Source organism: Carcharhinus amblyrhynchos, chromosome 17 (assembly GCF_965287045.1).
Source record: "Carcharhinus amblyrhynchos chromosome 17, sCarAmb.v2.hapA, whole genome shotgun sequence".
NCBI lineage: Eukaryota > Metazoa > Chordata > Chondrichthyes > Carcharhiniformes > Carcharhinidae > Carcharhinus > Carcharhinus amblyrhynchos.
Window position 1 is genome coordinate 42,164,733 of NC_137340.1, and position 24,464 is coordinate 42,189,196.

At 40.5% G+C, this 24,464-nt stretch overlaps 1 protein-coding gene across 1 annotated transcript in view; it reads right to left on the bottom strand.

Moving 5' to 3' along the window:
- Positions 1-365: 365 nt before the first annotated feature.
- Positions 366-24,464, bottom strand: part of shoc2 (SHOC2 leucine rich repeat scaffold protein) — a 113,692-nt gene continuing 89,593 nt past the window's right edge. The window contains exons 7-9 of the mRNA XM_080205860.1: positions 24,182-24,319; positions 11,229-11,346; positions 366-5,010 (exon numbers count right to left, since the gene is read on the bottom strand). Of these exons, the coding sequence (XP_080061986.1) occupies positions 4,802-5,010; positions 11,229-11,346; positions 24,182-24,319 (465 nt within the window). The 3' untranslated portion in view covers positions 366-4,801. The remainder of the gene's footprint in view (positions 5,011-11,228; positions 11,347-24,181; positions 24,320-24,464) is intronic.

Sequence of the window (24,464 nt, forward strand, 5' to 3'; positions counted from 1 at the left end):
TTTATAAAATAGCTAGGGGGTCAAGTCAGCATCTGATGGTGATAAAAGTGATATCTGTGATCTGTGCAGAAGGTTATGCGCTGTTATTTAGCTTAACTGTATCTTCTAAGTGCCCTACTTGTTCTCGTGCGTTAGGAATACGAACCAGCCCTGATAATTGTAACCCAAAAGATATTTTGAAGCACACAAAGTCTCAAAAGAATTTTTTTCTTTGATACTCGTGCGATCTATGAAAAAGAAAGTCTCTTTGAAAAGGTCAACTTTTGTATTCAGCTTTTGAATCTTACATGTATACATTTATAGGATTAGATATTATTCAGGTTTCTCCAATTTCTAGGATCAACATTTAACACATTGTAGAAACATTAAAGTTTCAGTAAATAGTTTAATATTGTTTACACCAGAAACATTGGCAACACATTTAAATGTCAATTGCTCATGTGCAATATGAAATAGCAAATCAGATATACAATTATCACCTGTGATATTTGTCTTAATATTCTTACCTGAACAGAAATATTAATGATCTTACTTTTAAACGTTATAGCGGAAGTGAATGTTCCTTTCAAAACAGCAGCCAAAAATCACCCCCTTCCCCACACCCACGGATCAAAGTCAATTGTACACTTTTAAGCCTTTTTAAAAAAACATGCAACAGTTGCAAAAGACTCAACAGCTCATTTACAAATTTGCTATTTATAATGAATGTACTGATACACTGAATGACCTTTATAAAAACAAACAAAAGGCAATTTTTATATAGACATAAGATAATTGACAATTGGTTTAAAAATGTTTGTTTACCAGTTTGTACATTCTTAATTTTGGTGTGTGAATCTAATGGTCTGATCATACTACCAAACAAAAATATTTTGTGCGATCTGGTAAAAGGCCTGCCAAAAGGTAGGCAGGCAGGCAAAGTAACCGAACCATTATTTAGAGATATACTGGTTTATTTAGCCAAATTAGCTTCTCCAAAATCAACAAGGACTGGTGCAGAATAATTGATAAGTTACTTACTGCCTTTAGGGATATGTTTGTATAAAATCCTTTATTTTAAATTGCACTTAAATTCAAGATGTGTCTTGTATTATGTGACTTACTAAGCTGCTTTCCCTGCTCAACTTTATTTCCAAATGCTGTATTCTAGACAATACTAATGCAGCTTTTACACGGGAGCTAGTTTTATAAACATGGTAGATAGCAAAGGCAGCACCTACCCAAAGTGATCAGCGATTACTGAAACTCCAAAGATCTAACCCTTTTCAGTTTATCGGACACAAATAGTTACTACGACACCACCTTTTAACTGCACATTTTCACCAGTCACACCCCTAAATCTGTGAAAAATTATGAACTCTGCAACTAATTGGATAAAGCAGCTGTGCTAATCTGTAAATTTTTTTTTTACAACATATTTCACTAAAGTTTTTTTCTTTCCTGTCAGATAACAGAGCAAAGCCATGAAAAAAATCTATAAAACATTCCTCACCTTAGCCTTCATGCAGTCAAGAGGTCAGAAATGATGGATTAATGATTACGCAGCTTAACAATTCTTTTCACTAAATCCCAAAACTATATTTATAAAAAGTTCAACTGCGTGGTCAAAGTTGAAAAGGGAGTACTATCCATTCTTACTTTAAAGTACCAGTGAACAGAACAATAAAGTGAATACTGCAGATTTAAAACTTCACTGTATGGCTGAAAAATACCTGGGCCATTTTGTTTTTGTTTTTAACTAAAACCAGAAGCACAAAGTTTTTGTTAGGCTTCAGCATGGATCGGAATAAAGACTTTTTCAGGTGCGAAGAATTGTTCATTCTGGGTAAGTTGCATGTAAAAACAGATCATGCTCTACCAACGACGCAAAGTTAAACAGACTGTATTAAAAAAAAATCAAACCCAAAGACATGAATACGTACATTGGCTAAAGACTTTAGGTAACAATTTTTTAAAAACTGACCATGTCGCACTCAATCTCCTAGTGTTCCATAAAGTACAATTAGCACCCGACAGTTCATACACTGGAATAACCATAAATACACCAAATTTCAATTTAAACTGCCCACTGCAGTTAAAAGTACATTGTTTTTGTTTGACATGTTTTAACCACCAAAAGCTTTACATCATTTTCGCCCTGCATACTAAAATATCTCATTCATAGAATACTTGGGAGTCAAAGGCAAAACTTGAAAACACCAAGCACAGCAACTGTGGTCAATTATTCTCACAAAGGACAAAATCAATAATTTTTTTTTCCATGGAGATTTCTTACAATTGCACAATGCAGGCTACTCAACATGCGAGAGAAAGCATTGGTGAGACAAGTGGTCAACAAAGCTTACAGGGACAGCATTGTTAGTAGTCAATCTAAATTGCTCTATTATATATATTTTTGCAACTTAAATAGGTTTCATCGTGGGTGCTGACTTTAGATTTCGCCACTGGAGTTTTACTTTTAAAAACTTGCTGTAAAATTCTATATTTTAGTGTCGAACTGACAGGGACGTGTATAAATTTCGTAACAAACTTGAATTAGTATGGGACATTCTAGAGGTCTACAACTGTTGAGGACACCTCCAATAAATTGGCTTTTTTGACAGTTTTCCAAACTATGGTCTTGATTGCAATTCATTCAACAGTTGCTACCCTACTGGATACCCGTAAATAGCCCTTGGTTTTGTTAAGATCAATTTCTGCCTTGTGAATTTTGCAGGACAGCGCTGTCCCTTAGAAGAAATAAGACAACACACAGTGCATTGACCTGGACAACAATCTTACAATATTTTCATGCAGTGCTGAAGTGGACGTCCACTAACACAGATCTGGATTCATCAAGAGCAACAACAAATTGCAGACCAATGACAACCCGCTTATTAAGGAGCATTGCCCTACTGTTGCAGAAGACACAAGTGGTTTCATTTCAGTGTAACCTCAGTTTTGCAAACTTTTGAAAGGGAAGTGAAATAAAACTGCAATCTTTTCAGTTAACCAGAGAAACTGAAGCCTTAAAATGCATCAATATTTTGATAGAGGAGCTCAAATCTTATGATTTTAAAAGCCTTCCTGTATCAAAAAGATGCTGACAACATGCAATGATATGCAACCACACCAACTCAAAAAGGCAACTGGTAACAGCCTGTACAGAGAATGAATCAACCATTTCCAACCATGGAACATTCTTCAAGTGAATACTGGACAGAAAGACTGGCTTATATCAATACTATGTGTATCTTAGTATTTGTAGAAGGGTTCCTAAAAACTTCATGACATTTTTCATGGTTCTACCACACTAGTATTCACATTAACCAAGACTAAAAGGAAACTGCTCACACTTAATTAGCCCACACATACAAGTATTTGGAAAAATACATGCAGCAGCAAAAAAATGTACAGTACGAGGAAAATTAGCCCTCCATACATAGCTTCATGCGCCGATGCAACATGAAGGACAGGTAAAAATACTAAACCTTTGATTACTTGAACAGACTTGACACAGATCACCATACGTGCTTGCAAGCTGTAAAAGTAGTGAGTAAAAGGTGGTTTTGTCGCAGGACTTTGGGGGAGTGAGAATACATTTTGTTATGTACCCAGGGCCCAAAACGATTCAGACTTCGTGGGGAAAGTATTACATGTATAATAAATGCGAACTCTTCCCTCGAGTTGTTTAGGAAAACATTAGCTGAGTCTGAGACCATCTGTTTGCTTTGCTCTGAAACTCACGTTTCTACCCTCAAATGCAACAAAATGATAAACGGGCAAACTTTAAAAGCTGTATTGCTGTGTATACTAGATAGATCATAATACAGGTAAACTATGAAGCAGTGTACTGTACGACCAGTATATCCATATTATATGCATATTGGCTGTGAAGCATCACAACACTGCTCAAATCAAGTGCTAAATCTTGGTGACTATAAAAATTGTGGAAAAGGTCAAGAATACAGCAAAATTAGGGAAAAGACTTTCCTTCCAGAAAACCAACCAAATAGTTTCCTTCAAATATACAAAACATTTGTGTAAGGAGAAGACCTTTTAATCTTTTTACATTTTGATTCAATTTACTTTCCTTTTGTATTTCTGTCTTTGGTTTTATTTTTCTTTCCATCCTTTGTTGTCACAGGTTATGCTGCTTAGAGTGTTCTCAATCTTACGGCCTAACTGTTTTTTTCCATCTTTCTTTCCATTATTCATCAGCTTCCCCCCACTCCCAACCCCTCCCCTCAATCCTCCCTTCCACCCTTAAGATTTCACAGTCTGACTTCTGTCAATCACTGAATTCGACCAGGACATGAAGGAAAATGCTGGATATGTAGCATTTACAGGCTTTTGCAATGACGAACATGTTTTAGCAAACCAAAGGTGCGCGATAACGAGGAGGAAAAACCAAGTCTGTAATTGGCACCTATTTCTTCAGATTGGGATTCCCCGGGTCCTACACCTGTCACTTTGAGCACAAAAAGAGTTCATCATAAAGAAAATACTAAACTGTGTATTAAATACACAGAATAGCATTATAAATGCACACTATTTTTTAAAAAAATCATGCTCATGATTTTGCTAGACTCCCACTCCCCACAAAAAAACTGTACTTCTCACATTAACATACATCTATTTAATTGTGAGGAAACATCAATCCAGCACTGAAATTCTTTACAGGTTTTTTTAAAAAAAATTCTAAATGGCTACGATTCCTCTATTACCAGAAACACATACTGCAGTCTTAGTAAAATTGCTTTTATATATGACAATAATGCATTTTATATTTTGTACAGTGTATGCAACAATTTCCAATCAGTCAGACCATGGCCCGGTAAGGGCCCTGCATCTTCAGGAACTGGATGATGAAGGACGGACCACCAGCTACAATCTGCGGTGGGAGGTGGCTGAGTGGGCAGTTCTCAATGCTCATGATGGACAATTTGCTGCAGAGTGCCAGCTCAAAGGGAAGGCTGTGTAGGTTTGGATTATCATTTAAATACAACTCCTCCAGATTTTCCAGTGTACCTGCAAAAAAAAAAATCCAAGTGTTCAATTAATGCAATTAATCTCTTGTACTGGATATGCAACTTATATGAAAACGTAAGACTGCACAGACTTGGAAGTAAGTACCATAACTTGTTCTAAAACCGCTCTCAACTCCTGGGGAGAAACTAACAGAGAACTTAAAGAAAAATAAGTGATAAGAAACAAGTACAACACAAACAGCTAATTCAAATCAATGGATTTGTCAAAGACTAGAGGTTAGGGTTTATATCAATAAGTTCAGTAAGGAAGTAGATCAGTAGACAGCCATAACACAAACTTTAACATTGGCTGTATGTTTAAATTAATCTGTATTGATTTGTTAATGTTTTGAGAATAATGTATGAAATCACCTGGTTTTGACCATCGGAGGGTATATTAGTAAATCTAAATTAAAATGGACTCGCTATTCAAAACAATACAGGTTTTTTGAAATTCTGCAAAAATCATTATTTAAAGCAACTATTTCGTTTAATTATTTGTCCATTCTACCACACATTTATTTAAGTGAAATCAGGAGATCAGCTAAGTCAGGTGTCTGTATCTTACTTTGTGTTTTTCAACACATCATTTCAGTTGCTACACAAAAACAATGTTTTCTACAATGGAGTAAGGCTCTCTTTTGGAATGCAGGTCAAGGTCTTCTTGAAGTGTGCCAATATTTGAAGGTTGCCTGGAATGTGTGAATACCTGTAGTGGGCCCTTCACACAAAGTCTGAAACAGCCGCCCTCAGTTCAATCCATAAAATTACTTACGACAGTTGGGGGAACAAAGTAATGATTCCACACTGAATTATGAATGCAGAGCAAAGGGACAACAAAAAGTTGAGAGAGCTGCAAAAAGGAATCAGAAAAAAGCTTGCAAGGGATATTGAACATGTGGACAATAGGTAGGGGTAAAGTCATCATAGTCCCAGATGGCCATAGGCTGTTTTACTCCGTGAAGGAGAGAGCTGACTCATGGTCAACCTGAGAATTAACACACCTCAGGTGAAGGACGAGGTTAAGACGAAAGGATTTTCATGAATAACCTCATCCAATACAGGAATTGAACCTGCACTGTTGGTGTGGCTCCACCTCACTAAGTAGTTGTCCAGCCAACTGAGCTAACCAACCCTGGCAGAGGAAGGCCTCTAGTTAGAATCATAGAAATCACAGAAACCCTACTGTGCAGAGTGGCCCTTCGGACCATCAAGTCTGCACTAAACACAATCCCACCCAGGCCCTACCCCCATATCCCTACATATTTTACCCACTAACGTCTCTAACTTCCGCTACCCTGGACACTAAGGGGCAATTTCTTAGCATGGCCAATCAACCTAACCGCACATCTTTGGACTGTGGGAGGAAACCAGGGCACCCGGAGGAAACCCACACAGACACAAGGAGAATGTGCAAACTCTACACAGACAGTGACCCGAGCTGGGAATTGAACCCAGGACCCTGGAGCAGTGAAGCAGCATGCTAACCACTGTTACCGTGCCACCCATATCTAGCTAGTCCCATGCAATTGCAATCCCTTGCTTATCCCTTTCTCCTGGGAGGAATGATAAAAATTGAGATTAATTTGAAGGAAAAAAAATACATGGAGAATTCCTCTCAACTCAAAGTGGTAAAAATTGTTTCCTCTGCCCTTGCTTGAAGGAATTCAGCAAATCAGTGTCCACCACAAAACATGGCAGAACCTTTTCCAGAGGTTCACTATTGGGAAAAAAACTATCTGCTAATATCTAACCTAGATCTGGCCATACACAATTCAAAATTGGGATCCCTGTGTTCTCTAATTATTCACATGACAGTGACTTTTAATTGCCCCTGAAGTGGCCTACTAAGCACTCAGTTCAAGGACAATTATTGGTAGGCAACAATGCTGGCCTTGTGACTGACACCCACATCCCATCAAATATATTTAAAAAATTAGAATAAACTGTCAACTGAAACACAATTCAATTGATTTATTCTCTTATGAGCTTCTGCTGAGTCCCCAGAATCAATACTCTGCCCCTCAGTGATTTCATCCAAAATCACAGCATTAATTTTAAAATTTACATGGATGCCACCCAGCTCTACCTTATCACCATCTCTTAACTCCTCCACCATTGAAAATCAGACTGCTTATCTAACATCCAATGCTGAATGAGCTGAAAGTTGCGCCAATTAAATATTGGGAAGTCATTGTTTTTGGTCCCCGTTCCAAACTCCATTGCCTAGCTTTCAACTCCATCCCCCTCTCAGGCAACAGTTTGAGATTTAAACCATCTGTTTGCAATCTTGGCGTCAACATTTGATCACGAATTGAGCGCCCTATCACATATTCACGCCATCATTCAGACTGCCATTTTCCATCTCTGTAACATTATCCACCTCCACTCCTGCCTCAGCTCATCTGCTGCTGAAAACTTCATTTGAATCTTTGTTACTTCTAGACTTGACAATACCAACACATTCTTGGCTGTTCACGCATATCCACCACTTGTACTTTTAAGGTCATCCAAAATGCTGCTAACCCTGTCTTATTCACACCAAGCCTCATTCACCGATCACCTCTGTCTTTCTCACCTCCACTGATCAAGCAGTATCTTAATTTAAAATCCTCATCCTTGTTTTCAAATCCCTCCACAGCTTCATTTCCCCCAACTCCACAACACTCAGATGAAACTGATTCTGGTCTCTTTAGCATTCCTGATTTTAATCGCTCCACCATTGGCATTCTTGTCTTCAGTTACCTGGACTAAACGTCTAGAATCCCCTCTTGAAATACTTCTGCCTCACCACCTCTTTCGTTCTTTTAAGTCAAGCTTACCTCTTTGACAAAGCTTTTGGTCACCTATCTCAATATCTCATGTGGTTTGCTGTTACATTTAATTTTATGATACCATTATGAAACACTGTTTTAGATACCCAAGACGGTTTGTACTGGAAATTATTTGTGACCCTCCTTTAAACCCTTTCCAAATCCTCAATATTATACAGCACAGGGAAATCAAAAATGGACTGAGTATTCCAACTGAGGCCTGACTAAAATAGAATGCTGTTTCTTACAACCAATTGGCCTATAATGTGCCACAATACCCTATTTGTTCACACTCATCAAGGTCAACACAAAAGGTTTTTTTTCAAAAAATTTAAGAGAATAGGTTAGCCAAGTGTAATTTGGACCCCCTAATGACTGATGCAGGTGATAGTATAACTGGAAATCAGGAAATGGTAGATTTACTAAAGAGCTAGTCTCCATAGTAGAGGAAAAGGAAAAAGTACCAGAGATAAAGAGAAATTTATTACAAGAAAAAAAATGGAGAAACTAATGAGATGGTTTAATAGCCTGGGTCAGAGAAATGGTGGGTAGAGGGTATAGTATAAAGGCAGCTATTTGGCCCATTAAGCCTAGACCAACAACAATCCCACTCAGGACCTATCCCCACAACCCCATGTATTTGCCCTGCTGGGGGACAATTTTAGCACAGCCAATCCATCTAACCTGCACATCTTTGGATTGTCGGAGGAAACCTGAGCACCCGGAGAAAATCCATGCAGACATGAGGAAAACATGCAAACTCCACATAGACAGTTACCTGAGGCAGGAATTGAACCTAGGTCCCTGGCACTGTGAGGCAGCAGTGCTATCCTTCATGTCTAACAAATCTAGCTAAACTTTGAAGAGGTTGGAAAGATCACTTTTTGATTCCGTGGGCATCACTAGCTAGGCTAACATTTTTATTGCCCATCCCTAATTGTCCTTGAAGGATTTCAGACAGTGCCTGTGGATAGTTTTATGAACATCTGGAAGGTATTCAACAAGATGCACATATCAGACTTCACAAAAATGACTGCATATGGAATTGGACGCAACCTATTCTTGGATAGGGAACTGATTAGGAGGTATGAGGCAATAGCAATCATAATGTTCTGAAATTGGCAGGATGATGGTGGATCTACAGGAATCTATACCAGGCTTCAACTTTTCAATATAGCTACACGGAGCTCAATCTGGAAAATGAGAGATCTTCCATTTGGATCGAGAAACAAAGACCAGAGTTATCTTTTTTAACTGGCAGGCTAGGAACTATGGATGAGCAAAGAAATGAGGGTCCAAATACAGAAATCATGAAAAGCTAGTGGACTGGAAAGAAGGTAATTAAAATGGCTAATAGAACATTGGTCTTTGTCTGAAGCAGGCTGGAGGTTACATTAAAGCTGTACAAAGCTCTGGTTAGACATTGCCTGGAGTACAAAACTCAATTTTGAACATAGCAACTCAAGGAGGGTACACTGGCCTTGAAGGGGCAGAGGAGGGTGTGAAGATTCATAAGAATATTAGGGCTAAAAAGGCTAAATTATGAGGGTAGAATGCATTGTCTAGGTTTGTATTTCCTTGAATATATAAGAACTAAAATCGGAGTAGGCCATTTGGCCCTTCAAGCCTGTTCCATCATTCATTATGATCGCGGCTGGTCATCCAGCTCAGTAACCTGTTCCCACCTTCCCTTCATAAGCTTTGATACCCTTTACCATAAAGCTATATCTAACGCCTTCTTGAAAACATGCATGTTTTGGCCGCAGTTCCTTTCTATGGTAGAGAATTCCACATGCTCACCAGTCTTGATGAAAATGTTTCTCCTCATCTCAGTCCTAAGTACTTTGCATTGTATTCTCGGACTATGACCCCTGGTTCTGGACTCCCCCACCAAAGATGTGCACGTAGGGTGGATTGGCCATGAGAGATTGCCCTTTAGCATCAGGGGGACTAGCAGGCTAAGTATGTGAGGTTACGAGAATTGGGTGGCCATGCTAAATTGGCCCTAAATGTCAGGGGGCTAGCAGGCTAAGTAAGGGAATTACAGGAATAGGGCATGGATAGGATTATTGTCAGTGCAGGTTCGATGGGACAAATTGCCTCTTTCTATACTGTAAGGGTTCTGTGATTCTAACATTGTTCCTGAATCTACCCTGTCTAGTCCTGCTAGAATTTCATAGCTATGAGATTTCCCCCTGATTCTTGTCAAGTCCAGGGAATATAATCCTAACTGACTCAATCTCTCCTCGTATGTCAGATTATGAGGTGATCCTGTTGTGATATTCAGGATGAAAGGATTTGATACTGTTGATAGAGAAAGGCTATTTCTCCTGATGAGTTATGCAGAAGGGACAGAATAAAATTAGAACTGAGCTGTTCAGGGATCATGTCAAAAATAACTTATTCTCTCGAAGTGTGCTGAAAATCTGGATACCGGCCTCACCAGACTGATTCCTGGGATGGTAGCATTGTCGTATGGGGAGAGATAGGTCAACTAGCCCTGTATTCGTTAGGAGGAAGCAACCTCATTTAAATGCCTAAAATTCTGACAGGGCTGGATAGACTGGATGCAGGGATGATGTTTCCTCTGACCAGGGTATTACAGAAGAACAGAGTGAGACCCTCCCCGACCAGTATCAGAGATCCCCCTGCTCCCCACACTGAACATAAGAACATAAGAAATAGGAGCAGGAGTAGGCCATCTAGCCCTTCGAGCCTGCCCCACCATTCAATAAGATCATGGCTGATCTGTCGTGGCTCAGTTCCACTTTCCCGCCCTCTCCCCATAACCCTTAATCCCCTCTCTTATCAAGAACCCATCAACCCGCTTCTTAAAAATATTTAGCGAGGCAGCCTCCACCACTTCAACGGGCAGAGAATTCCAGAGATTCACCACCCTTTGAGTGAAGAAGTTCCTCCTCAACTCCGTTCTAAACCGCCTCCCCTTTACTACCTCACACTGAGGCAAAGAGATCACCATCTAAATGGGTAAATTGTTACAACGAAAAGGAGGGCATCACTAAAACATGAAAAAATAGTGAAAACTGGGCTGCTTCAATCCAGTTCTCAGTTCCTACAGGTCAACTCTAAACTGAGTCTAATTTAACAGCGATTCCAACTCTCGAGTGAGAAAAGCTGCTTGTACAGGAAATGAAACAGATGTTTAATTGGGCAGCAAAAAGTGAGGACAGGAATTACTGCTGGGGCAGAATGGAGGCACATAACCTAGGAGTGCTGACTGGGATGATCTGTAATCAGAAATGTTCCATTTTCTGCAATAGCATTTGCCATTATAAAGGGCACGACACCTAAAATTACTATGAAAAAGCACAATGAATGGAATTTTCATATATATTAATTCAGGGTACAATATTGCAGGGTTGTGCAATATAAGCCGTGAACTTACCAATCTCTTCAGGTAAGTGAGTAAGTAAATTTTCTCCCAAGCCAAGGTGAGTCAGACTGGTTAGGTGACCGATCCCTCTAGGAAGTGTAGTCAGTTGATTGTTAGTCAAGACCAGTTTCTGTTGGAGAAATATTTATAGTCTCAAGCACGTGTACACAAAACCTGCAAAATACCTCTAGATGGTGTTTCAGGGTCAGAAATTACACAAGTGAATCAACCTCCACCAAGACAAATGGCTATCCTACTTCCTAACAATATTCCTTCCTAAATTAATTTGTATTCATTTGGGATGTGATTGGAAACTGAGAAGACTATATTTAAGTTCAGCCAAGCTTGTGCTGAATAACTTAATCAGAAGATTTTAAATGAAATTCAAACTCGACGCCTCAACATAAAAACACAGCACATAGGAAATTATAAAGCATCTTACAACTTTTTGCAGTTAGCTGGAAATGAATTGCAACACTGCACTATCGAAAGATTACATGTACATTAGAGTAAAGGCTGAAATATTGGCAGAAGGCTGGAGAGATTTGAATATTAATGAAGGTCAAACATCTTATTTGGGTAAGAGTTCAAAACTACAAATAAATGCAACTTGTAACTAACCACAGCGTTAATATAATTGGAACTGTTTTTCCAAAATTGATCATAGTTTTTTTTAAACACAAAGGAAACACAAATCATTGCAGAACAGTTAGCTGAGTAGAACATTTGGTTCACTGCCAAAAAAGTTAAAACATTCAGAGACAGGGTAATCAAACGCCTCAGCAACAAGGATTTAAATCTAACTGAAGACATAGCAGTGCAAATACATTATAATTGGAAGGCCTGTTCAAGAGTGCCAGGATACCTCTTGTATCAGAAATTATATTTGCCATCTTACCATACACTGCTAGAGTCAGCTTTGTACACTGCATCAGTTGTAACTACATTGTCATGTTTCTGTAAGAATGCAAGTTTAACCAAAGTGCACTTTGACACAAATAACTCTCAAATGACGTGCCATAGGTTTTGAAAAACATTTTAAAAAGACATCAGTTAAGCAATAGTGCAGGCTTAGGTTTGAGGTCAGAAACTAGGACACTGCAAGGAATACAAAACCTTTTGATTCTGTGCAGAATTTCTAGTGAAACCAGCAGAGTTTCATTCTGTTTCAAAGTAGAAAATGCCTTTTTTTAAAAATTAATATGATTTTTGATGGAATTCAAAAACTTGTGGCTGAAAGCACTGATATCAGTGCTGCAATTAAAAAAAATATACAAAACAGACATGGGGAAGTCATTGATCCTAGCTGATTGCCACACAATGACACAGAAATTACAACACAACAGACTGTTCAAACCATTGTTCACTTCCAATTCCATGTGCCTTTATTCTGCTTTCCTTCAATCAATTCTTAAATGCAGGGATTGTTGCTGGCTCGATCACAAACAAATTTCTGCCTTCCACAACACCTCGGTGCAAATTTTTCCTGCTATCAGTTTGAAAATCTCAATCATTTATTGGGTCTGAGTGCACCCTATCATTTGAATACGGTGATCATGGATTTGAGTCCTAAACCAGAGGCCTGAGCACAATCTGGATGGACTGACAGGGCCGCCACAGCAAGGGGGGGCCACTGTGGCTAAAGAGGTGTTGCCGTGCCAGAATTATGGTCATTTGGATATGCTGTTAAGTTAGGTCTTTCTATCCTCTGAGATTGATATAAAATACTGCAAAAAGAACGAGTCAAAGAGGAATGGAGAAACTTTTCCGTTGCTGTGGTCAATGTGAATCTCCCAATTAAAATCACCAAAAGAGGTTAAATTGTTTGTTTTCTGCCACTGTTGCTCCTGAGACAATACTATGCCCAAATTGACTGCTACTTTAAGCTTCATTAGCTGTGAAGTGTGGTTGTGAATTTACAAATTCAACTGCTAAAAGAACTCAAGTTCTGTGCTGTACAGAATTTTAAACACTGTCTAATTCTCCTAATGCCCTTTATTGAAATGAAAATGCATAGGTTTCCACTGTCTTTCTACATGTCTGTATTTCCTCATACCAAGGAGCATTTTAATGCATCTGTGCTACACAAACTATTGCCTCAACATCCTTCCTATCGTGTGGAGCCCAAAATTGCATTGTGGTCTGATTAAACTTTTATACAGATTCACCAGAACATCTCAATCATGTTCAAAACTCCTGTCATAAAACCCAGAAATATTTTTTAAAAGACCATATCCATGAGGTGGTGCTTCTCATATTCAAATTAAAATTCTCAAATCTCACTAATCTTTCAACATCTTTCCTCCCACCCCAAAGTATAATTATTGCTTTAATTTTTTTTAAGCTAATTACTGACATTAAATTCCACCTCCCACTTCTACCATCTTACCAAGAACTTACTACAGCTTCCCTTGATTCTCTGTACCTATTTCCACATCACCTGCAAATATGGACAACTCCAAATAGTCAATATCCATTCATTTAGAGATGTCATTTGCAGTAATCATACATCAGAATCTGCCACATGCTTTTGAAACATTACTGCAAGTAAACCGATAAGGGCAACACAGTGGTTAGCACTATTGCCTCTGAGCCAGGGACCTAGTTTAATTCCTAGCTTGTGTTACTGTCTGTGTGGAGTTTGCACATTCTCCCCGTGTCTGCGTAGGTTTCCTCCAGATGCTCCAGTTTCCTCTCACAGTCCAAAGATGTCTGGGTTAGGTAGATTGGCCATGCTAAATTGCCCCTCAGTGTCAGGGGAACTAGCTAGGGTAAATGTATGGGGATAGGGCCTGGGTGGGATTATAGTCAGTGCAGACTCGATGGGCCAAATGGCCGCCTTTTGCACTGCAGGATTCTACGATTCTATGAATAGTTTAGAATTATTGCCTTTAAGATTAGGTTGAAAGAACAAACTCAAAAAACAGTCCATTATTAACACCATATCTAGGTGTGCAAAATAAAATATTTGCTATGAAAAATTTCACAGGAAACCTGGCCTTTGAAGTCCTGGAAATTTTTATAAAAGTAGAGTTTGCTCAAGAAATTTAGTCCTCTGTTTAATGGCCAAGAAGAACTTCTAGGTGGAGTTATTCTCTGAAGTGTCACCAGAGGTTTTAGCCTCTTTTTGGAACAGTTTAAGTATTAAGTCAAAGATTGTACTAATCACTGCTTTTGTAGAATTATCCTGATAACAAATAAAAGCATTTTTAGTTTCATCCTGCCACAACAGACCGGCAACGAGATATTCATTCTGCAGCCATTGCTTATGGAATATAGGGAACAATGCATCAAGCCTCCTTTGAAGAATACCACAGTAAAAGCATCATTAGTCCAATGGCACACTATTGCACAAGGGTGCAATTTCAGTTCTTAAAAAAGATGTTGGTCTTCATAAGGCATTTTCATGGTAAATGCAACCTCAAAATGCTGGAATCAAGTCCAAATGTCATCATTGTTTATTCCTACCCACTCATACCCTAAAAAAAGCTTGCATTTATATAATGCCATTCATGAGCTCAGGACGTTAGAAGCTTTGCAGCTGATGATACACTTTTGAAGTTGTCACTGTTGTAGCGTAAGAAACACAGCAATCAATTTGCACAAAGCAAGCTCTCACAATGCCAGTGTGATGATGACCAGATGACTTATTTTTGTGATGCAGATTGAGGGATGAATATTTGGCCAGAACACCAGGAATATCGCTTGTGCTTTTCTTTGATCTAGAGTTATCGTACCTTTTTTGTCCACTTGGGAGAGTAGGTTTAGTTTAATGTCTCATTGAAAAGGTGGCATTCACTTCAGAAATGCAACACTCCCTCAGTCCCACACATGTGCGAACCCAGGTCTTTTAGTGCACAAACAGGAGTGAGACTTGAGGCTACAACTTTTGAGTTAGCCTGTAGGGAAATTTATGACCAATCGAGCCATAGCTGGTAAACCCTTCAGTGCACTCCCTTTAATGGTCACTCAGAATTGTGTTTCTCCTTTGAACTAATACTTCAGACATTATAAAGTAATTAGCAATTATCAGCTACAAAATTAAGCTTCTCTATAAACTTTGGAAACTTTGATTGGAATCACTACATGGGGATAAAAAGAAATGTATTAAGTCACAGTTTCCATGTATTTGTTCAAGGACTGCATAGTGAATTCCTCATGTCACCTTCACACGCAAGTTCCACATTTTGAAGAAAGAATTTTAAAATCTAAAACCAAGTTTGAATTTACATTTTTTCAATCTATTAGTCTATTTATGCCATCACTTAGACCACCTATTTCCACCTGTACAACACCACCTTAGTTTGCCTGTCTCAGCCAGTCAGCTGCTAAAGCCCCCTTCCTGCCTTCGTTACCTCTGGGCTGGACTATTCCAGGAGTAGCTGGTCTTCCACAATCTAACCTCCATAAACTTGAGGTCTTCCAAAATCCACTTCCAAGCCTTAAACCTACACCAAGTCCCAATCATCTATCAACCCTGTGCTCACTGACCTAAACAGGCTCCCCATCAACTAACATCTCTGACGTGTCCTCAAGAGGTAAAAAAAATGTAAATCAAACTTCATTATTAAAATTAGCTAAAAAGAAATTAACTTTGCTGAACCAAGGGTTGGCCACTACAAGTCACCTGATGCCGGGAATCGTAGGGTGACCACTAAGGCATTATATGTATTGCAGTAAAGATATGCTCATGTGTTGCTCACATTTGGGACTGTCCATTTCAAAATGAATTATTGGACACAATTTGCATTTTTATAAGCTTAGAAGCTGGTAAAAGTAGGAAAACTCTTAAGATATTCTAAAATAAGTATATCAATGCGAAGAGGATAGACAACCAGAGAAAGCGTACTGCCCATAAGGGACCAAGGGGGAAATCTATGGGCAGAGACAGAGAACATTGGTAGGGTGTTAAACGAATATTTCACATCTGTCTTCACCCTTGAGAAAGTAATTATGGAACTCAGAAAGAGACTGAGAGGCTCTATAGAAAATCATAGCAAGTGACAAGGTATGTCCCTACGGAGACAGGCTCTGTGGCCCGGAAGGGAAAGAAGGAGGATTAGAAGAACAATAGTGGTGGGGGACGCGATGGTTAGAGGCACAGTCAGTTCTGTGGGTGCAAATGAGACTCCAGGATGGTAGTCTGCCTCCCTGGTGCCGGGGTACTGGTCGTCTCTGAGCGGGTAGGAAGCATATTAAAAAAGGGAAGGTAATCAAACAGATGTCATTGGACACATTGGTGAAAATGACACAGGTAGAAAGAGCAGGGGGGTCATACGAGAGCAATTCAGGGAGATGGGTGCTAGGCTAAAAAGTAGGGCCTCTAGAGTAGCAATCTCTGGACTGCTCCCAGTGCCTAGTGCTAGTGAGGCTGCGAACAGGGAGATTCTACAATTGAACGCGTGGCTGAAGGACTGGTGCAAGAGGGACAGTTTCAAATTTGTAGATCATTGGGAAGTCAAGAGAGGACGGCACCTGTACAGAAAGGATGGGTTACACCATAACTAGAAGGGCACAAATATCCTGACTGGGAGTTTTGCTAGAGTGTTTCAGCAGGTTTTAAACTAATGTGGCAGAGGTGTGGAGATCAAAACATTAGGTCAGTAAGCAGAGGCTGGGGACAATCTGGGGGCCAGGGCAAGGCTAGCTAAGAAGAACAACAGTCTGGAGGAGGATGACCTGAGTGGGCCTGGAGTGCATCTGCTTCAATGCGAGGAGCATAACGGCTAAGACAGACGAACTTAGGGCCTTAACGCTTATGTGGAATTTGGATGTGGTTGCAGTGACGGAGACTTGGTTAAAAGGACAGGACTGGCAGCTGAATATTCCGGGGTATAAGTGTTTTAGGCGAGACAGAGGAGGGGCTAAAAGAGGTGGGGGAGTAGCGATATTAGTTAGGAAGCATATTACAGCAGTGCAGAGGATGGACAATTTAGAGGGGTCATGTAATGAGTCGCTGTGGGTAGAGCTCAGAAACAGGAAGGCTGCAATCACTATGCTGCGGATATACTACAGGCCACCCAACAGCTCATGGGAAGTGGAGGAACAGATATGAAAGGAGATTCTGGATAGGTGCAGAAAAAAATAGGGTTGTTGTAGTGGGAGACTTTAATTTCCCTGATATAGACTGGAAGTGCTTAGGGCTGGGGGTCTGGAAGGGGAGGAATTTGTAAAATGCGTACAGGAAGGTTCTTTGGAGCAATAATGTAGATAGCCCGACTAGAGAGGGCTATACTGGACCTAGTTCTGGGAAATGAGCCCGGTCAGGTCGTCAAAGTTTCAGTAGGGGAACATGCGGCAAATAGCAACCACAATTCTGTTAACTTTAGGATAGTAATGGACAAGGATGAGTGTTGAGCATAAGAACATAAGAAATAGGAGCAGGAGTAGGCCATCTAGCCCTTCGAGCCTGCCCCACCATTCAATAATATCATGGCTGATCTGTCGTGGCTCAGTTCCACATTCCCACCCTCTCCCCATAACCCTTAATCCCCTCTCTTATCAAAAACCCATCAACCCGCTTCTTAAAAATATTTAGTGAGGTAGCCTCCACCACTTCAACGGGCAGAGAATTCCAGAGATTCACCACCCTTTGAGTGAAGAAGTTCCTCCTCAACTCCGTTCTAAACCGCCCCCCCTTTATCTTGAGGCTATGCCCCCTAGTCCTACTGTCCTTTCTGAGCGGGAAGAGTCTCTCCACCTCTATCCTATCCATCCCATTCATCATCTTATATGTCTCAATGAGATCTCCCCTCATTCTTCTAAATTCTAACGAGTACAAGCCTAGTTTATTCAACCTCTCCTCATAGCTCAACCCCAGTATCAGCCTAGTAAACCTCCTCTGCACTCCCTCCAAGGCCAAAATATCCTTGCGTAAGTGCGGCGACCAAAACTGCACACAGTACTCCAGCTGCGGCCTCACCAGTGCCCTATACAGCTGCAGCAAGACCTCCCTACTTTTATATTCAATCCCCCTCGCTATGAAGGCCAGCATCCCATTTGCCTTCCTGACCACCTGCTGCACCTGCAGGCTGGGTTTTTGCGACTCATGCACAAGGACCCTGAGGTCCCTCTGCACCGTCGCCTGCTGCAGTTTTTCGCCACGTAAGTAATAGTCCTTCCTACCATTATTCCTACCAAAGTGGACCACCTCGCACTTGCCAACATTAAATTCCATTTGCCAGTTCCTGGCCCATTCGCCCAGCCTATGTCCTACGGGTAGGGTGCTAAATTGGGGTAAGGCTAACTATAGCCGGATTAGGCAGGAATTAGTGGCCGTTGATTGGGAGAGGCTGTTTGAGGGTAAGTCCACATCTGGCACGTGGGAGTCTTTTAAGGAACAGTTGAGAAGGCTGCAGGACAGGCATGTGCCTGTAAAAAGGAAGGATAGGAAAGGTAGGATTCGAGAGCCATTGATAACCAGGGAAATTGAGGATCTGATCAACAAGAGGGGTGTACGTTAGGTCCAGGCAACTGAAAACAGACGGAGCTCTGGAGGAATACAGAGAAAGTAGGAAAGAACTCAAACGGGGAGTTAGAAGGGCAAAAAGAGGTCACGAAATGTTCTTGGCAGACAGGATTAAGGAAAATCCTAAGGCATTTTATTCATACGTTAGGAACAAAAGAGTTGTCAGAGAAAAAAAAATCAGACCTCTCAGGGACAACGGAGGGGAATTATGCTTAGAACCCAAGGGAATAGGGGAGGTCCTAAATGAATACTTTGCATCAGAATTCACAAAGGAGAGGGACATGTTGACTGGGAGTGTCTCAGAGGGAGGTGTTGACCCGTTAGAGAAAATTTTCATTACAAGGGAGGAAGTGCTAGGTTTTTTAGGGAACATTAAAACTGACAAATCCCCAGGGCCTGATGGCATCTATCCTAGAGTGCTCAGGGAGACAAGAGATGAAATTGCTGGGCCTCTGGACAGAAGTCTTTGTCTCTTCATTGGACACAGGTGAGGTCCCAGAGGATTAGAAGATAGCGAATGTGGTACTGTTACTTAAGAAGGGTAGCAGGGATAACCCGGGTAATCATAGGCCGGTGAGCTTGACGTCCATGGTAGGGAAATTGTTGCAGAGGATTCTCAGAGACAGGATGTATGCGCATTTAGAACAGAACAATCTCATTAGTGACAGACAGCGTGGTTTTGTAAAAGGGAGGTCATGTCTTACAAATTTGGTGGAGTTTTTTGAGGTGACAAAAACGGTTGACGAAGGAAGGGCCGTGGATGTCGTCTATATGGATTTCAGTAAGGCGTTTGACAAGGTCCCTCATGGCAGGTTGGTGAAAAAGGTTAAGGCTCATGGGATACAAGGAGAGGTGACTAGATGGGTAGAGAACTGCCTTGGCCACAGGAGACAGACAGTAGCAGTCAAAGGGTCTTTTTCCAGCTGGAGGTCTGTGACCAGTGGTGTTCCGTAGGGCTCTGTACTGGGACCTCTGCTATTTGTGATACATATAAATGATTTGGAAGGTGTAACTGGTGTGATCAGTAAGTTTGCAGACGACACGAAGATGGCTGGACTTGCTGATAGTGATGAACATTGTCAGACAATACAGCAGAACATAGATAGGCTGGAAAATTGGGCAGAGAAATGGCAGATGGAATTTAAACAAGATAAATGCGAAGTGATGCATTTTGGAAGAACTAACGTAGGGGGGAGTTATACAATAAATGGTAGAACCATCAAGAGTATAGACACACAGGGACCTAGATGTGCAAGTCCACAAATCCTTGAAAGTGGCAGCACAGGTGGAGAAGGTGGTGAAGAAGGCATATGGCATGCTTGCCTTTATAGGACAGGGTATAGAGTATAAAAACTGGAGTCCGATGTTGCAGCTGTATAGAACGTTGGTTAGGCCACATTTGGAGTACTGTATCCAGTTCTGGTCGCCACACTACCAGAAGGACGTGGAGGCTTTGGAGAGAGTGCAGAGGAGGTTGGCCAGGATGTTGCCTGGTATGGAGGGTCTTAGCTATGAGGAGAGATTGGATAAACTGGGGTTGTTCTCCCTGGAAAGACGGAGAATGAGGGTAGACCTAATAGAGGTGTATGAAATTATGAAGGGTATAGATAGGGTGAACAGTGGGAAGCTTTTTCCCAGGTCAGAGGTGATGATCACAAGGGGTGAGGTATAACTCAGATATCAGAGGGACTTTTTTTTTTTTACACAGAGGGTGGTAGGGGCCTGGAATGCACTGCCAAGTAGGGTGGTGGAGGTGGACATGCTGGGATCGTTTAAGACTTACCTGGACAAGTAACATGAGCAGACTGGGAATGGAGGGATACAAACGAATGGTCTAGTTGGACCAATGAGCAGCACAGGCTTGGAGGACCGAAGGGCCTGTTTCCTGTGCTGTACTGTTCTTTGTATTGGAGGTATTGGCAGGCTTAAAAGTCGCCAAATCTCTAAGTCCAGATGAAATGTGTCCCAGGCTGTTAAGGGAGGCAAGGGGGAAATTGCACAGGCTCTGACCCAAATTTTTAATTCCTCCCTGGCCACCGGGGAGATGCCACAGAACTGGCGAACAGCTAATGTGGTCCCATTACTTAAAGGTTGCAGAGACAAGCCAGGGAACTACAGACCAGTGAGTCTCCCATCTGTGGTTGGGAAACTATTGGAGAAGATACTGAAGGAGAGAATCTACCTCCATTTGGAGAGGCATGATTTGATCAGGGAGAGTCAGCATGGTTTTGTCAAAGGGAGGTCATTCCTGACAAATTTGATTGAATTTTTTGAGCATTTAACCAAGTGTGTAGATGAGGGTAGTACTATTGATATAGTTTACACTGATTTCAGCAAAGCCTTTGACAAAGTCCCACATGGGAGACTTATTAAGAAGGCTAATGCATTTAGGATACATGGTAATCTGACAGGGTGGATTCATAATTGGCTTAGCAGTAGGAGACAGAGCGTGGTGACAGACAGCTGCTCTAGTAACTGGAGGCCAGTGACTTACCACAGGAATCTGTGATGGGCCCCCTATTGTTCATCGTTTATATAAATGATATAGATGACTATGTTGGGGGTAATATCAGTAAGTTTGCCAATGACACAAAGATTAGCCAGGTGACTAACAGTGAGGTTGAGCGTCTTGGGTTACAGGAAGATATAGACGAGATGGTGAAATGGGTGAATAAGTGGCAGATGGAATTTAACCCTGAAAAGTACGAGCTGATGCACTTTGGAAGGAGCAATTTGATAAGGAAGTATACTATGAGAAGTCCGACAATGGGAAGTTCCAAAGAACAAAGGGATCTTGGCGTGTTTGTCTATAGATCTCTGAAGGTGGAAAGGCAGGTTAATAGGGTGGTGAAAGAGGCATATGGCACACACACCTTTATCAATTGGGATATAGATTACAAAAGCAGAGAGGTCATGATGGAGCTGTATAGAACATTGGTGAGACCACAGATGAAGTACTGTGTGCAGTTCTGGTTGCCACATTGCAGCAAGAATGTGAATGCATTGGAGGGGATGTAGAGGAGATTTACCAGGATGCTGCCTAGGATGGAACATTTAAGTTATGAAGAGGGATTAGGTAGGCTCGGGTTGTTTTCGTTGAAGCAGAGAAGACTGAGAGGCGATCTGATTGAGGTATTAAAGATTATGAGGGGCATGGGCAGAATGGATAGGGAGCAGCTGTTTCCCTTAGCTGAAGGGTCAGTTACAAGGGGATTTGAGCTAAAAGTGAGGGGTGGGATGTTTAGGGGTGATTTGAAGAAAATTGTTTTACTCAGAGGCTTGCGACAGTCTGGAATGCGTTACCTGGGAGGGTGGTGGAAGTTGGGATGCCTCACATCCTTTAAAAAGATACTTGGATGAGTACTTTGCACACCATAACATTCAAGGCTAAGGGCCAAGTGCTGGCAAGTGGGATTACATGGGCAGGTCAGGGCATTTCATGTGTCGATGCAAACTTGATGGGCTGAAGGATCTCTTCTGGACTGTAGGATTCTGTGATATCCCTCATGCGGAGTCGAGAGTTTACAAAGACAACAGCTATCTGGAAGAGGGTCATCAAAGTGGAAAGTGACTTGAGAGGCTAATGAGGGAGACACTATAAATCACCAAACAAAAGCCCGATCAACACTCTTTTAGGAACTCATTGTAGAGGAAGGAGGCCACATGTCTCAAATGACCATTTTGAAATCTCAGAAGCAGGGCATTTGCTGATTTCTCTTCAATCTGTGACATCCAACAGCAGGACTCCAGGCTGACCAAGCAGCCTGCAAAGGCCCTCTTCCAAGTCTACTTGTCTGGAAGCCATTGGCTACCCTCTGCCAAGCAGACCAAGTCTCTGAATAGCAATCTCATCGCATAGCAGCACCATTATCTTAATGGAATTTTGTACTTCTGCCTTCAGCCAAGAATCTGCCTGAGCTTGAACCTCTGTGAGAGGCTCTCCTCTAGATTTGGACTTTCTGGACTCAAAGTCATGTTAAATGTTTATTTCTATGGTTCTTTTTACCGCAGTTTCCTATCCTCTTACTGCATACTTGTGTGTCAAATTGTGATTGCCCCAGGTTTGAATGGGTGAATAAGCTAAGCTTCTGATTTAATCCTAAAACAGTCACTTTAAAAAATTTACTGCACAAAAGGTTTTTGGAATAACACAGCCTATTTTTAAAACAAAAAACCCTCTAATTAGATATAGAATGGGAGAATAAATGAGTTTAGTTTCGCCCCTCTCACCATTCTGTAACCCTGATTTTAAATCTCATCCTTGTTTTCAAATCCTATCACAATCTGGTCCCTCTTTATCTTTGTAATCTCCTCCAGATTCATAAATCCATGCTTTTCTAATTCAGGACTCTTAACCACCTGCAATTTTAATAGTTCCACCATTTGTGACCACACCTTCAGTTACCTAGGCCTTACATTTTGGAATTATTTGCATGCATCTCTCTAACTCACTTTTCTCCTTTAAGATATTCCTTAATACTTACTTCTTTGACCAAGCTTTTGGCATCTGACCTACTATCTCCTTATGTGGCTTGGTGTCATAATTTGCTTTGCTGCCCACCTTGGGACATTTTATCACACTAAAAGAACTACATAAGTTGTCAGGATCCAAATTTATGATTTATTGTCTGCTAGCATGGCTCTATCCCATCAGATAAAGGAACAACAAGATCTCTCACAATGACACAATCATTATTGTATTTTTGTGGAGCAAATAGGGATGACAATTTGACATTTAATGAACACGTATACACGTATTACCCAGCAGGTCACGCAGCTGTTATTTAGCATTTTATCTCACTTTCTTCTTCGCTCATTGTTAAAAATTAATCCCATTATAGACTTCAGATAAGGAAGCTCATGAGTAAAAACTTTCAATTAGAAATGGTAATTCCCAACATTGAATTTGCACAACAGTTGTATTTGTGGCCATTTCTTTCTAGTATGAACAATTATTCAATTTCATATGTAGATAGTTTACCACTCAAAAATCAACATAAAACTTTGCAAATGTAAAGAAATTGAGGGGAATTCTAAATACAAATCCTCTGACAGATTTAGGGTCACATTCTATTTTTAAACATCATGATATTTAATATCCTTGTTTTCTGGGTTAACCAAACAGTTCTCAATTTAACATACAGTAAATTGTGACTTTGTACCTTACTAAATTGTAACAAGCAACTTGGGTGCAAGTCCTCAACTATGCATTCCAAATATGATGAGGGAAATGGCCTCAGGGGCACTAAAGATCTCAAACTCCATTAACTGAAGTAAAATTTACAATGGTAAATTGAAGATTAAAAAAAATATAAAATTGGAATGTTTATTTTATGTATGTGCACTGGTTCCAATCCCCATGACTGCCAAGAACTAAAGCATGAAGAAAACTTTAAAAACTGAGCTAACATCACATAAGCTCAAGCACAGAATGGAAAAAATATATTAAGAAATGTAGTCTAGTTTACTCACATGGAAGTTAATGAACAATACTCACCTGCAGATCCTTAAGATAAGCAATTTCATTTGGAAGAGATTCAAGCTTATTTTCTTCCAAGTCCAACTCTCTCAGTTTCCTTAAGTGCCCAATGCCATGTGGCAATTTTCTAAGGAGATTATTTGATAAGATGAGAACCTAAAGAAAACCATTGTAAATGTCAGTAAATTTCTGATTGTACCATTAACTATTTTATGACTCTCCCACAGACTTAACAAAGGAACACTCTATTGTGAAAACTAATACTACTAAATGAGCATATCACACTGGATAAGCAACTTTC